We start from the raw sequence: 15,056 nt of genomic DNA, 5'->3' as shown, positions 1-15,056 counted from the left end.
GGGCCCTCGGCCTCGGACTGTGCCCAGGCAGGGGAGTGAGAGGCCGCCAGCGGGCGCAGCGCTGTTCACAGCTCCGTCGGACCTAGCCGGCGCTGCCCTCCCCCTGCACCCCGCACCCCGCACCCCGGCTGGAGCCCAGCCCCCGACATGCCTGAGCAGCTCAGCGTCGCCGAGTTCCTGGCGGTCACCGCGGACGACCTCAGCTCCCAGGGTGGCCCGGCCGCGCTCGCCTTCGCTGCCAAGATACCCCGATGCCGGGGGGCGGCGCTGGCCAGGGAGGAGGTGAGGGGGTGACGCGGGGAGGGGGGGCGTGTCCCACTCGAAGGGTCCCTCCCTCTCTGAGGGGGTCCGGGTGGAGGGGCAGAGCCTGACCCGGACACCTCTCGGGCCCTTCGTGTCCGGTCAGTGTCCAGTGTGTGGTCCAGCCCCTTTGCATCCGCGAGCAGGTAAGGTCATCCTGAGTCCAGCAGCCCAGGGCGCCCCACGCTGCCCCGCGGACTGGGGGACAGTTCCTGGGATCGTGGATTCAGACCTGGAGAGAACTATAGCGACCATCTGGGCAGCCTCCTCTTCACACACAAACCTAGTGACTGGCCCAAGGTCACCCAGGTAGTGAGTGTCAGAGCCAGGGCATCCAAACTCATTCTACAAACTCAGTCATCTTTTCACTAAACTGCTTCTTGCCCACTGAGGGCCTGAACCTTCCTCTTCCATAAGCTAGTCTGGATGAACTCCAACCCAGGGCCATCATTCTGAGTTCCCTGACTTATATGGCACTATAGTGGATAGACCTGAGTTTGAATAGTAATCATATGACCCTGGACAAGTCACTTAACCCATCTCAGGTTCAGTTTCCTCATTGGTAAAAACAGAGTAGATAACAGGACTTGTTTTTCATCATGGTTGTAAGGCTCAAAAAAAAAAAAGTGCTTTCTTTGCCTTAAAGTGCTGTGTTCTAGCAATTATTTTTATCCATGTGTTGTCTTGTTTCACCAACTAGACCGTCCCAGCCTTGTGGTCAGGATCCCTACCTTTCTTTGGTATCCTTTCCCCCATTGCAGCCAGATCTGACCCCTGGAACTGGGCAACACATTTGTAAGGGGGATTCTCTTAGCATTTAACCTGCCCCTGGGACTGGGACTGGGACTAAGTAGCCCTTGTATATTCTATCATTCTTCCCCCCCTCTTTCTTGTTTGTATGGGCTTTTTGCTTATAAATTCCATTCATTTCTGAATATCTTCTCCCCAACCCCTTCTTTTAAACAACAATTTCCCCTCATTAAAAAAAAAAAGATTTTAAAAGAAAAAGAAGTTTTTCCAAACCAACCAACCAAATTGACCAGGTCTGACATTATATGCAGTATTTCTCACCCATAGACTCCCACCTCTACAATAAAGGAAGAAAGTGACATTTTCTTTGATCTTCTCTAAGACCAAGTTTGGTTATTCTGACTACAGGAGTTTAGTTTTATTTCATTGTTTTTTTATTTACCTTGGTGTAGTCATTTGGTTTCTTATTTTCTTTCTGATGCTGCTTACTTCATTCTATGTCATTTCATAAAAACACCAGAGTAGGCAGCAATGAATGAATGCGTCATGGTCAACTTGGCAGTGGCTAGTGGAATGCCACAGGGATCTGTGCTCAGCCCGTGTCAGTTTAAAATATTTATCTGTGCCCTGGAGAAAAGCATGTGCCCCAGATTTGTAGGTGACAGAAAGTTGGGAACCCTTAACTAACTCACTGATCCAAAAAGATCCAAACAGATGAAAGTGTCCTTTTATAGTCATGCTTAAGGCCTACCTTAAGGCCTTTCCCACTGTGTCAGGAGAGAGAGGGGGAAAGGAGGCAGCCTTAGAATGGGCTATAGAGAAGGGCACCAGGATGGGCCATAATATTAGGTTCAATTTAACAAGATGAAATTAAATAGGGATAAATAAAATCCTAGATTCAGCACTGGAAGGGATCTTAAAAATCATCTGGTCTGACCCCATCATTTTATAGATGAGGAAAATGGAGACCCAGGGAAATGAAGAACTCACAGGTGACAAGCCACTAAGGTAGGATTCAAACTCGGGACTTCTGAATCCATCATATTTTCCACCATGCCATAAGACACTCTCAATACATTTCACTATCCTTGCCTAAGTGGTCAGACTACTTTTCTGCTCCATCTCAAATGGTGACCTAAAATTTTCTTCAGGATGACTATCTTGGTCATTGGTAATAAATAGATAGGGGCAGCTGGGTAGCTCAGTGGATTGAGAGTCAGGCTTAGAGACGGGAGGTCCTAGGTTCAAATCTGACCTCAGACACTTCCCAGCTGTGTGACCCTGGGCAATTCACTTGACCCCCATTGCCCACCCTTACCAATCTTCCACCTGTGAGACAATACACAGAAGTTAAGGGTTTAAACAAAAAAAAAAAAAAGATAAATTTAAAGTAGTTTTAAAAAAAAAAAGGAAAACTTGTTAATTGGTAATAAATAAATTTAAAGTAGTTTTTTTTAAAGGAAGACTGCTTTGGTAATTGGTAATAAATAGATAAATGTAAAGTAGTTTTTTAAAAAGGAAGATTTCCTTGACAATTGGTAATTAATTAATTAATTAATTAAAGATAGTTTTTAAAAGGGAAGACTGCTTTGGTAATTGGTAATAAATAGATGAATTTAAAATAGTTTTTTTAAAAAAGGAAGATTGCCTTGGGAGATAGTGAGTTCCCCCTTACCAAGGCTTTCCAATGGAACCAGCTGACCTTCTGCAAAGGCAGCTATACAGCAGATTTCTGCTCAGGTTTGGGTTGGACCAGATGTCCAGATGAAAACCTGGATTTCCCCCTGGATGAGAGGACCTAAACTCTTTGCTCTTCTTGCCCAAGAGAGCTGAATACCATCCCCAGAGCTCAAGGACCCCAGGGATTCTCCCTCTGCCAGATCATTTGTTGAAATATTAAATAAGCTTCATCCCGGGAAGGTCGAGCTGTGAATGCTTCTCTGTGGACAGAAGTGTCCATTTATACTCCCGCATAAGGCCTGCCCTATGTGTGTGGGCCTTCCCCTGCCTCTGCAGGGGGAGGGGAGGCAGAGGCAGCCCTGAGAATGGGCCCTGGAGCTCCGCTATCTATGCCCCAGTTCAGACCAGGCCAAGCCGGTCCCCCTTTTTGGCTTGGAAATTTGGCAGCTTTTCAACAAGTATCATCTCTTCCTCCTTTTTTCTGACAAAACCTGTGTCACCGTCTGCACCAGGACCCCTCCTCCCGTCGCCTGATGGGAGGTCAAGAGAAAGGGCAGGTTTTTACTTTGCGTCCCAGAAATGCTTTTAGGGGTGGGAGAACAGCTGGGTGGCTCATCGGCTAGAGCGCAGGCCCTGGAGATGAGAGTTCCTGGGTTCAAATTTGACTGTGTGACCCTGGGCAAGTCACTTAATTCCCATTGTCCAGCTCTTACTGCTCTTCTGCCTTGGAGCCAATACTTACTGAGACAGAAGATATGGGATAACTTTTTTTTTTAATAAAAAAAAATATTTATTACCAATTACATGTAATAACTTTTATATACAAGTTTTCTTAAGTTATGTGATCAAACTTCATCCCCCTCCTTCCCTTCCCTGTCCCAGTGCTGGCAGGTGATTCCATCTTCAATCCCTTTCATTTTACAGAAAAGGAAACTGAGGCTTGAGGCATCTCATAGACTCATGAAGGGTCACACGGATTCCAAGCAGCAAAGTCAAGATTTGAACCTAGTTTCAAAAATGTAAATCTGGCCAGATTTTGGGTTTTTCCACCTTAGTTTCCACAGCTTAGAACTTCCCAAGGGCCACCTTCAATCTTTCCATCTTTCTCTTGTTGATATTCAATCCAGTTCCACCATCCTTAATTAATTAATTTTTAAACCCTGGCCTTCTTAGAATCAATACTGTGTATTAGTTCTAAGGCAGGAGAGTGATAGGGGCTAGACCATGGGGTTAAGTGACTCGTCTGGGGTCACCCAGCTAAGAAGTGTCTGAGGCCACATTTGGACCCAGGAACTCCATTTTTAGGTCTGGATCTCACTCTTTCAGTAATCACTTATGAAATATCTATTCTGTGCTGGTTCTGGGAGTATAAAGACAAAACAAACAGAAACAGCCTCCCTTCAAAGGAGTTTATTTTTCTACTGGAGAAGAGAAGGAGAAATCCTGCAAACCTCTAAGTTCAGCTACTATTATTATTAATTAATTAATTAATTTTATTTTAATAACAAATTCTGTTTATTATATTATTAATAACAATGTTTTTTTAATAACACATTTCCACCTACATTTTCTAACAGCTACTATTATTATTGTCCTCCCCATTTTTCTTCATTTTTCTCATTGAGCCTTTTCCCATTGAGTGGGCCTCCTGGAGGTGTCCTTCTCACTTTGCATGGCTCCAGAACTTGGAATTCTCATCTCTAGGCAAACCCTCCACCCTGAATCCCACCCGATCCCTCTGCTCTGGTTCCTAGGTGGCTTGACGTTACAGGAGGAAATCATGAAATCAAGCTGATCTCAGCCACCCCAAATTCATGGCACCTCACCCCCCGACCGGACCCTGGCTTCCACTCAAAGATCCTCCGGACTCCTTGCCTCCTTCTCTTCTCTAGAAATTAGTTCCACATCTTTTCTTCTCTCCCCTCGTGACCCACTCCACCTCCATCCCAGCCTCCTGATTGTCCCAAGCCCGAGCCCCTCCACTGCAGACCCTTTCACATTCATCCTGTCTCTTTCCAGGCTGGCAACAGACATGTTTGGGTCTCAGAGGCTCTGAGCCTCAGTTTCTTTATGTGGAAAATGCCTACTGTGTTCTCAAGGAGAAAAATGAAAAAAAAACTGGGAGGATAATAATAAGTATAATAGCTGTTGGAAAATTTATGGGGAAATTTGTTATTAAAATAAAATTTACAAAATAATGACTGGATTTAGAGGTGTGTAGGATTTCTCCCTCTCCTCTCCAGTAGAAACATAAACTCCTTTGAGGGAAGGCACAGAACTGCCTCCTTATCTCAAATAAGAATTCTTTTGTGATCTTTAGAAAGTTCCTTAGTTTCTCAGCCTTGGTTTTCTTTTCTGTAAAATGGAACTAAAAGGATCTATTCTGCCTCCCTCACAAGATTATCCCAAAATGAGAATTCCTTTGTGAACTTTAGGAAGTTCTTTAATATGTCAGCCTCAGTTTCCTCATCTGTAAAATGGAATTAAAAGAATCTATTCTGCCTCCCTCACAAGATTATCCCAAAATGAGAATTCCTTTGTGACCTATAGAAAGTTCCTTAGTATGTCAGCCTCAGTTTCCTCATCTGAAAAATGGAGCTAAAAGGATCTATTCTGCCTCCCTTCACAGTGTTATCTCAAATGAGGATTCCTTTGTAGCCTTTTAAAAGTCTCATAGTGTCTCCAAGTCTGTTACCTCATTTGAAAAATGGAACTAAGAAGATTTATTCTGCCTCCCTCACAGGGTTATCTCAAAATGAGAATTCCTTTGCAATCTTTAGAAAGGCCCTTGATGTCTCAGCATCAGTTTCCTCATTTGTAAAATGGAGCTAAGATTTCCTCTGCCTGTCTCACAAAGTATGATTTCCTTTGTGACTTTTAGAAAGTCCCTTAATGTTTCAGCCTCAGTTTCTTCGTCTGAAAAATGGAGCTAAGAAGATCTATTCTTCCTCTCTCACAGCATTATCTCAAATGAGGATTCCTTGATGACCTTAGAGCAGTTAGGTGGTGCAGTGGATAGAGTGCTGGGCCTGGAGTCAGAAAGATTCATCTTCCTCAGTGCAAATCCAACCTCAGACACTTATTGGCTGTGTGACCCTGGGCAAGTCACTTTACCCTGTTTGCCTCAGTTTCCTCATCTGTAAAATGAGCTGGGGAAGGATATGAAAAACTGCTCCAGAATCTTTGCTGTTTGTCTCTGGGCAAGTCACTTTACTCTGTTTGCCTCGGTTTCCTCATCTGTAAGATGAGCTGGAGAAGGAAATGACACCAGTATCTTTGCCAAGAAAACTCCAAACGGAGTTATATTGAGTCAGACATGACTAAAACAACTAAACAACCTGTGATCTTTAGGAAGTTTCTCAGTGTCTCTGAGCCTCAGTTTCCTCATCTGTAAAATGGAATTAATAAAACCTATTCTGTCTCTCTCAAAGCACTGTGATCTCAAGTGAAGAATCCTCTGTGATTTTTTTTAAAAGTCCCTTGATATTGCTGAGATTCAGTTTCTTCTGTAAAATGAAAATAATATCTACCCTGCCCACCCTGAGGATGAGCCTGGGAGGCCTTCCTCTTATTCTTTTAAGATATTTGAGGAACTGAGACACTGCTTGGGTTGTCAGAATATTCAGTACAAAAAAATCATAGCAGGGAAGCAACTTGTCCCTGGCAGCCATTGAAAAGGACAAGACTGTTACTGTGATAATTTAGTTGTTTAGTTGTTTTTCAGTTGTGCCTGATTCTTGCCTGATCCCATTTGAGTTTTTCTTGGCAGAAATCCTAGCTGGTTTGCCATATCATTCTCCAGTTCATTTGACAGATGAGGAAACTGAGGCAAACAGGGTGAAATGACTGTCCAGGGTCACACAGCTAAGAACCTGGAGTGATTTGCCATTTCCTTCTCCAGTCCATTTGACAGATGAGGAAACTGAGGCAAACAGGGTTAAGTGACTTGCCCAGGGTCACACAGCTGTCAAATGTCTGAAGCTAAATTTGAACTCGTGAAGATCAGTCTTCTGGACTCTTGGTCTGGGACTCTTATCTATAAAAATAATCCTTTAAATGCTTTTTCTATAATGCTGTTTCTATAAAAATAATCCTTTAAATGCTTTGCTATAATAGATGATTCTCTGGAAGGAAGGAGAAGAGGGGATATAGAGTAAAATTTAGAGGAATCAAAAACAAACATCAATAAAACAGATTTTTAAAAATAATGCCTTTGGGACAGCTAGGTGGCTGAATGAATTGAGAGCCAAGACTGGAGGAGGGAGGCCCAGGGTTCAAATGTGGCCTCAGATACTTCTTAGCTGTGTGACCCTAGACAAGTCACTTAACCCTCATTGCCTTAGCCCTTATTGTTCTGCCTTGGAACCGATACTCAGTATTGATTCTAAGTCAGAAGGTAAGGTTTGTTTGTTTGTTTTTTAAACAACAACAAAAATATTACATATAACCACCCTGTGGGATAGGTATTCGAAAATGTATTAACCCCTTTTTTTGGATGGGAACACAGAGGCTCTGGTTGCTATTATTTGGCAGAAACCAAGACCCAAGATCTTGGGATTTAAAGATAATCTTATTCAACGTCCTTAAACATAATTTTGTTTGGTCTCTTCAATGGAAGAGGTAACCGAAGCCTACAGAGCCGACTCAGCCAACAATAACAACAACAACAATAATAGCATGTATAGAGTGCTTTAAAGTTTACAAAGTGCTTTAGACAAACTACTGAATTTTATCCTTATAATCACTCTATGAGAAAGGGGCTCATTGTTACAAGCATTTATAGAGTTTTAAGGTTTGCAGAGCACTCTTCGATGATTATTTCATTTGATCCCTCCCACGTCCCTGGGAGGGAGATGCTATTATTGTACCCATCTTACAGATGAGGAAGCTGATTCTTTAAGTGACTTGTCTAGGGTCACATAAATAATCACTTAAAAGGGTGGGACAGTGGATGGAACACCTAGCCTGGAGTCACAAGGACCTGGGTTCAAATCTATATTCAGGTACTTCCTAGTTGTATGACCCTGGGCAAATCATTTTACCCTATTTGTCTAGTCCTTGCCTTTTTGTCTTAGAGTTGTTACTAAGAGAGCAAGTAAGGGGGGCACTGGGTGTCTTAGTGGATTGAGAGCCAGGCCTAGAGATGGGAGGTCCTGGGTTCAAAACCAGCCTTAGATCCTTCCTACCTGTGTGACCCTGGAACAAGTCCCTTAACCCCCATTGCCTAGCCCTTATTCTTCTACCTTTGGTACACTGTATTGATTCTTAGATGAAAGATGAAGGGTTTTTTATATATAAGGGTTAAAAAATAATTATCAATTAAACATTTATTAAATACCTACTATGTGCCAGGCACTAAAGGGGCAAAAGATAGTTTCTGCCTGAAAGGAGCTTACAATGTAATTGTGGAGACAATGTGTAAACCAAGCTTTACCTACAAGCTAGACACAGGATGAATGGAAAATAATTAACAGAAGGAAGGTACTAGAATCAAGAGGGATTGGTTGTCTGAGTCAGGTTTTGAACTCAAGTCTTCCTGATGGCAAGTCTAGCATTCTATCCACTTCACCACTGTGCCATATAGTGGGTAGGACCCTGGTCTTGAAGTCAGGGAGGCAGATGCTATTATTATAGCCCTATTTACAGATGAGAAAACTGAGCCTGAGAGAAAGGCCAAGTCACTTGCCCAAAGACACTCAGCAAGGAAGTGTCCAGAGCTCTTATTCATTGCTCCATGATGAATTAGGTAATCTCTCAGCCAAAAAAACCTCTGCTGAAAATTATTATTACACATAATTGGGGAAATAAAATATTAAAGAAAAAAGAGAGAGAAAATCCTTTGCTTCTCTGAATCAGGAGAACTCACAGTGTAATAGGGAGCCCACTTTTGCCTTATGGGGTGTAGGAGTTAGAACTAGAATGAACTATAGCCCAACACCCTAGCGTAAGCTATGAGGGACCTTAGTGCATCAGCTGAGGTCACAGGCTCAGATTTGGAGCTGGGAGGGCAGACCTAAGAGGTCATCTCACCTGACTTCCTCCCTTTGGGAAAACCAAGGCCCAGAGGAAGTAAAATGATTTACAAGGCGACACAGAGTTAAGTGTGGCTGAACTAGGATCTGGATCAAGGTGATGGGGGGTTCTAGAGCTGGAAGAGACCTCAGAAGCCACTGAATCTAACCCTTTTTATTGACAGTTGAGGAAAGGGAGATGAGGGGAGGGAAGCTATTGCCCAAGGCTACCTAAGTATGAGGGAATGAACCCAAGGACTCTGACTCAGGAGCCAGCATTTACACTGTGCCAGAGTGGGAAGGGGCCTTGAACACAGCGTGTCAAGGCTGGAAGAGATTCTAGAACACAGAATGTCAGAACTAGAAGGGGCCTTAAAACACAGAATATCAGGGCTGGGAAGGGCCCAAGAATACAGAATATCAGAGCTAGAAGGACCTAAAACACACTATCAGAACCAGAAGGGGCCTTAAAACATAGAATATCAGGGCTGGAAAGAGCCTAAGAATACAGAATATCAGAGGTAGAAGGGCCTAAAAACACAGAATATCAAAGCTAGAAGAGACCTTAGAACATAGAATATCAGAACCAGAAGGGGTCTTAGAACATAGAATAATATCAGGGCTGGAAAGAGCCTAAGAATACAGAATATCAGAGGTAGAAAGGCCTAAAACACTGAATATCAGAGCTGGGAGAGACCTGGGCCAGAACACTGGAAGAGGATGTTAGAGCTGGAAGGAGGAAGTCTTTCTTAGTCAAAAAGAAAGCCATCTTCAGTATCCAGGCCCCTAAGTCTGAATCCTGGCTGTGCGGCTATGTGACCTTGCCCACATCACTTCCCCTTTCAGGGCCTCAGCTATTTTCTTTCTTTCTTTTTAAAGAAAAACAGAGGTTTATCGATGCCTTTTGTTTGTCCAACCCCTCCGTTCTGAATATATTTGATCCTCCTCTTCCCTCCTCCCCTATTCTGTGAGTCTTTCCTCTTAACAAAGGGAAGCATTGAAACAAAACCAACTGCCACCCCCACCGGCTCTGACAACCCTGTGCACCCACACAATGCCTGGTTTTTCAGAGGAAGGAAAACAGGTGCATTTCCTCACCCTTTCCTGGGGGTGAAGGTGGGTTTTCTGGGGGCATCAGCCCTGGCCTCCATCCCCTTCAGTTAGGGATGGGGGCTCCCACTTGTTTCCCTGACATGTCTGGCCTTGTATATTTCAGTCTCTTGGTCCCTTGGTCCCTTGTGCATTTCAGTCTCCTGGTCCCTTGTATATTTCAGTCTCTTGGTCCCTTGTGTATTTCAGCCTCTTGGTCCTGCTCATTTCACTCTTCCTCAGTTATCCTGGACTTTTCCTCCATATTTCTCTGAATTCTTTACATTTGTCTTTTCTCAAGGTACCCTATTCCAGTCCATTCACTAAGCTGTCATTCTTTTTTTTTTCCTTCTAAATCTTTGCTTTTTGTCTCAGTAACAACTCTAAGACAGAAGGGCAAGGGCTAGGCAATTGGGATCAAGTGACTTGCCCAGGGTCACATACCTAGGAAGTTTAAGGCCACATTTGAGCCCATGACCTCTCAACTCCAGGCCTGGCTCTCTATCCACTGAACCATCCAGCTGCCCCTCCAGCCAATCATTCTACATTCTACCCACTTAACACTACTTTTTCAGTCATTCCCCAAAGGGTGGGCATTCCCTTTCTCTCTCTTTTTTTTAACCCTTACCTTCCATCTTAGAATTGATACTAAGTATTGGTTCCAAAGCAGAAGAGCAGTAAGGGCTAGGCAATGGGTGTCAAAGGACTTGTCTAGGGTCACACAGTTAGGAAGTATCTGAGGCTAGATTGGAACCCAGGACCTCTAGTCTCTAGATCTGACTATCCACTGAGCCACCAACTACCCCCCTCAACCCTTTCTTCTCAACTTCTTCTGAGAGCTACTATGAATATGGTAATGTAAGTGGAGGCTTTATTTTGGTCACTAAAGGCAGGTTTGGTGGAGGAGGTGGGATTTTTATGAGCATCCTGGCTCAACTTAGTCTGCTCATCTGTAAAATGGGGGAAGTGTCAGATGAATAAAGTTTCTAAGGTCCTTTCCAATTTATGGTCCAATGAATGAGGCAAAGAAAAGTTTGCTGTAACTAATAATACTATCCCCCATTTCTAAAGTATTTGAGGTTTTACAAGGTACTTTCCTTAGCCTTCTGCAGAAAGAAGTGCAAAGAAGATCCCCATTTTACACATGGGGGAAGAGCCACACATGAGGGAATTTTGACTTGCCCAAGCTTACACAGCTCACATATTCTAAAGCCAAGGCTCAGAAATAAGTCTTTAGACTTCCACTCCTTCACCATTGGTGAGCTTGAAGGCAGAGAGAGTCTCTGAATAGTTCAACCCAATAACCATTTCCAAGGGTCTTTCTGAGAGTGGCACATTAATATATGTTTTTCTTTTCTCTTCTTTCCTTTCCTTTTCTTTTTTAAACCCTTATATTCTGTCTTAGAATCAATCCTATGTGTTGGATTCAAGGCAGAAAAGTGATAAGGGTCAGGCAATGGGAGTTAAGTGACTTGTCTAGGGACACATACCTAGGAATTATCTGAGGATAGATTTGAACCTGCCATCTCCAAGTCTGGTGCTCTATCCATTGAGCCACCTAGCTACCCTTACTAAAGCTTTTTTAAAACCGCCCTAAAAGGGGGGCAGCTCAGTGGTTAGAGAGCCAGGCCTAAAGATGAGAGGTCCTAGGTCCAGATCTGGGCTCAGATACTTCCTAGTTGTGTGACCCTGAGCAAGTCACTTGACCCCCATTGCCTAGCCCTTACTACTCTTCTGTCTCAGAACCAATACAATTGATTCTAAGATGGAAAGTAAGGATTAAAAAAGAAAAAAAAATGCCCTAAAACTTTTGAGACATTATAGTCTATTTTGATAGCCAGAACTGGGGTAACAGACCCCATATAGTGGCATATAGAGATTGTTCATATTCACTAGGCTGAAGAGCTGAAATGGGGCCTTCTTCCAGGCTTCCTGTTTTTACAGAAGAAGAGATTAAGGCCTGGAGGCAGGAGTAATTTACTCTCCACCACACTCCCAGGTAGTGGCAGAGCCTGCCCTAATAAAAATAAGAGCTGGCGTGTACAGAGCTGTATGTGGGTTATTTCCTGTGGTTCTCACAACAGCCGTAGGAGGTAGGTGCTATTATTATCCCCATTTTACAGAGGAGGAAACTGAGACTCGAAGAAGTTAAGCCACTTGCCCAGGGTCATACAGCTAGTGAGGTTTGGAGGAGGATTTGAACACAAGTATTCCTGACTACCAGGTCTAACACTATCCACTACACCCTCTTGCCTGAGGTGTCCCTTGGGCCCATGTTCTTGGTCTGGGGTGGGGTTGAAAGATAGCATCTGTCTGCCTGTCTCTGTCTCTCTTCCTTCTCCTCCTGTTTTAGCTGAATGTTTCACAGTAGAAAAAACCCTCCTTTCTCACTTTCTTTTTCCTTTTTTTTTAACCTTTACCTTCTTAGAATTAATACTGTGCATTTGGTTCTAAGGCAGAAGAGCAGTAAGGGCTAGGCAATGGGGGTTAAGTGACTTGCCCAGGGTCACACAGCTGGGAAGTGACTAAGGTCATATTTGAACCCAGGACCTCCCAAACCTGGCTCTCTATCCACGAAGCCACCTAGTTGCTCTCTCTTTCTTCCTTTTCTCCCTCTCTTCTCTCTGTCTCTGTCCTCCCACTTTACATACACTTTGCTTCACACTTCCTTCACCCCCAACCTAGTCTAGTCTCCAGTGCCAGGGAGGCCTCCCCATTGCTGGAGTTCCCAGCTCCACTGCAGGTTCAGGTGACCCCCCCACCTCCATGCTTGCCTTCCCTAATTCCCCAAGTTTTGGCTGCTGCCCCTCTCAGCCAGAACTCCTTTGGGTTTATTTTGTGTATATTTCCCACATACTCCTCTGTGGACATGTTTCTCCCCAAGTGGACTGTAGATTCCTAGAGAGGAAGGAAGGAAGCGCTTGAAGTCTTTGTACCCACAGGACCTAGCACTGTTCTTGGTATACAGGAGGCACTTAATAATAAATGTTTAATGAACTAAAATGAGTCCATTGGGTTTCTCCTCTTGTAAGGGCTTCCTGCCTCCAGCCTCTCCTCAGCCTCCCCTCCATGGCCCGGGCTTGGGTATATCTTTTTCTCTCTCTCCCTTCCCTCTTTTTCTCTTTTCTCTCTCTTCTCTCTCTCTCTCCCTCTCTCCTCTCTCTCTCTTCTCTCTGTCTCCTCTCTCTCCCCCCTCCTCTCTCTTCTCTCTCTCCCCTCTCCTCTCTCTCTCTTTCTCTCTCTCTCTCCCTCTCTCCTCTCTCTCTCCCTCTTTCTCTCTTTCTCCCCTCCCTCTTTCTCTCTCTTCTCTCTCCTCTCCCTCTCTCCCCTCTCCTCTCTCTCTCTCCCCTCCCTCTTTCTGTCTCTGTCTCTCTCACACACAGACACACACACACACTGATGCCCATTCTCCAGAAGCCTTTCCTGTTCTGGCTCCAGCCTGTCTCTTCCCCTCACATCTTCTCTGTTTCAGTCTAGCGCAGATACTTGCTGTGTCTCTCATTCTTCCTCCGCCCTCTCCTGCCTTTCCTTTGCCTAGAAGGGATTTCCTGCCTGCTTCCCCAGCCTCAGACTCTTGAAATAAAGGCCAACCCCTGAGCCCCTGGCCTCCAGGAAGCCCTTCCTGATTGCTTCTTGGGGACAGCACTCCCTCCCTTCTCTGTTATTGCAAGGCCCTTTTCCTTGATTTCTCTTTTGTTCCGTCAGTCTTACACTATCCATCTAGTGAGAGAAAAGATAGACAAATGCATAGATAGCTGGAAAGGTGGGTAGAAGGATGGCAGATGGCCAGATGGCCAGCACACTTGAAGTGTGATAGTTTGTGTAGCCACCTGGACTACAGGTGAGCTTAGCTTGTGAGCTTTGTGAGAGCAGGGCTGGCGGGGACACACGGGAGTTTGTGTGTGTGTGTGACAGGCCTGTGTCTATGTACTGGAGGTACAAGGACAGAGTGTGCGCGTGTGTGAGCATGCATACACGTGTGTGCCTGTATACTGTACTCAGCAACGGGGCCACAGTGGCAGCTCTATCTATATCTGTCTACACGTGTTTGTGTATGCGTGCGCATTTGTATGTGCTGGCACTGAGGGTACAAGGACACACACACATCTGTATTAATGCGTGTGCAGCTATATGTGCACATACTGTGCTGGGCACTGGGGTGCCATGAGAGAGAGAGATGGCAAGATGGATGGGCGGACACATGGATGGATGGATGGATGGATAGACAGATAGATAGATGGATAGACAGACAGACAGATAGATATGGATGGATAGACAGACAGACAGATAGACAGATAGATATATGGATGGATAGAAGACAGATAGACAGACAGAAGATAGATAGATGGATGGATGGACAGAGAGCAGATGGACAGACAGATACATAGATAGATGGATAGATAGACAGAGAGATATGGATGGATAGACAGAGAGACTGACAGATAGGCAGACAGACAGATGGAAGCACAGGTACATGTATGTCTACGTGGGCACACTTGAGCAGGGCACACCGGGACATATAAGCACACGGCCCCCCTGTATGTGTGATGGGCATACACACATCTAGCCCAGGTGTCCGTGCATTAAGCAGGGCCCGGCACAAGGACGCCGCGCTTCTAGGACTTAGCAGGGCGGGTGGCACTAAGGCTAGGCTCCGGGGCTTCTAGGACTTAGCAGGGCGGGGGTGGCACCCCCGCCGCACAGGGGCACACACGTCCCGCCCCGCCGATGCCCGGCAACAGGTGAGAGCTCGGCAGGGTTGCCCCTCGTGGTCTTGAGGACGTTCATTCTGGGACCTCGGCCTCGTGCGGAGGCCCGCGCCAGGGGAATTCCCGTTCTCTGGAGATCCCAGTCATATGGAAGGATAAGGCCGGGCGCAGGGCGGCCGAGGGGAGGGGCAGGAGGTCCCGGGTTCAAATGTGGTCTTAGACACTGCCTAGCACGGGGACCCTGGGCGAGTCACTTCACCCCCTTTGCCCACCTCTTGCTGCTCTTCTGCCCCGGAGCCCATACACAGGACTGACTCGAAGGGGAAAAGTAAGGGCTTAAAAAAAAAAAAGCTAAGGCCGAGCCACTTGGATACGTATCCTTAGATGGCGGGTGCCACGTGCCCCCCCCTCCCCCCCATTAGGCGTCCGGCCTCCCCTGGCTCCAGGAGTCACGGGCCGCCCCACCCCCATTGCTAGCCCCTACGGCGGTCTGGGTGGTGCCTGGTGGGTTCGGAGC

General features: G+C 45.4%; 1 protein-coding gene across 1 annotated transcript in view; it reads left to right on the top strand.

Moving 5' to 3' along the window:
- Nucleotides 1–41: 41 nt before the first annotated feature.
- The window catches only part of ASAP3 (ArfGAP with SH3 domain, ankyrin repeat and PH domain 3), a 69,638-nt gene continuing 54,623 nt past the window's right edge, over nt 42–15,056 (top strand). The window contains exon 1 of the mRNA XM_044668724.1: nt 42–282. Within this exon, the coding sequence (XP_044524659.1) occupies nt 148–282 (135 nt within the window). The 5' untranslated portion in view covers nt 42–147. The remainder of the gene's footprint in view (nt 283–15,056) is intronic.

This window comes from Gracilinanus agilis, chromosome 3, assembly GCF_016433145.1.
Source record: "Gracilinanus agilis isolate LMUSP501 chromosome 3, AgileGrace, whole genome shotgun sequence".
Taxonomy (NCBI): domain Eukaryota; kingdom Metazoa; phylum Chordata; class Mammalia; order Didelphimorphia; family Didelphidae; genus Gracilinanus; species Gracilinanus agilis.
This window is presented reverse-complemented; position numbering and strand designations above follow the sequence as displayed.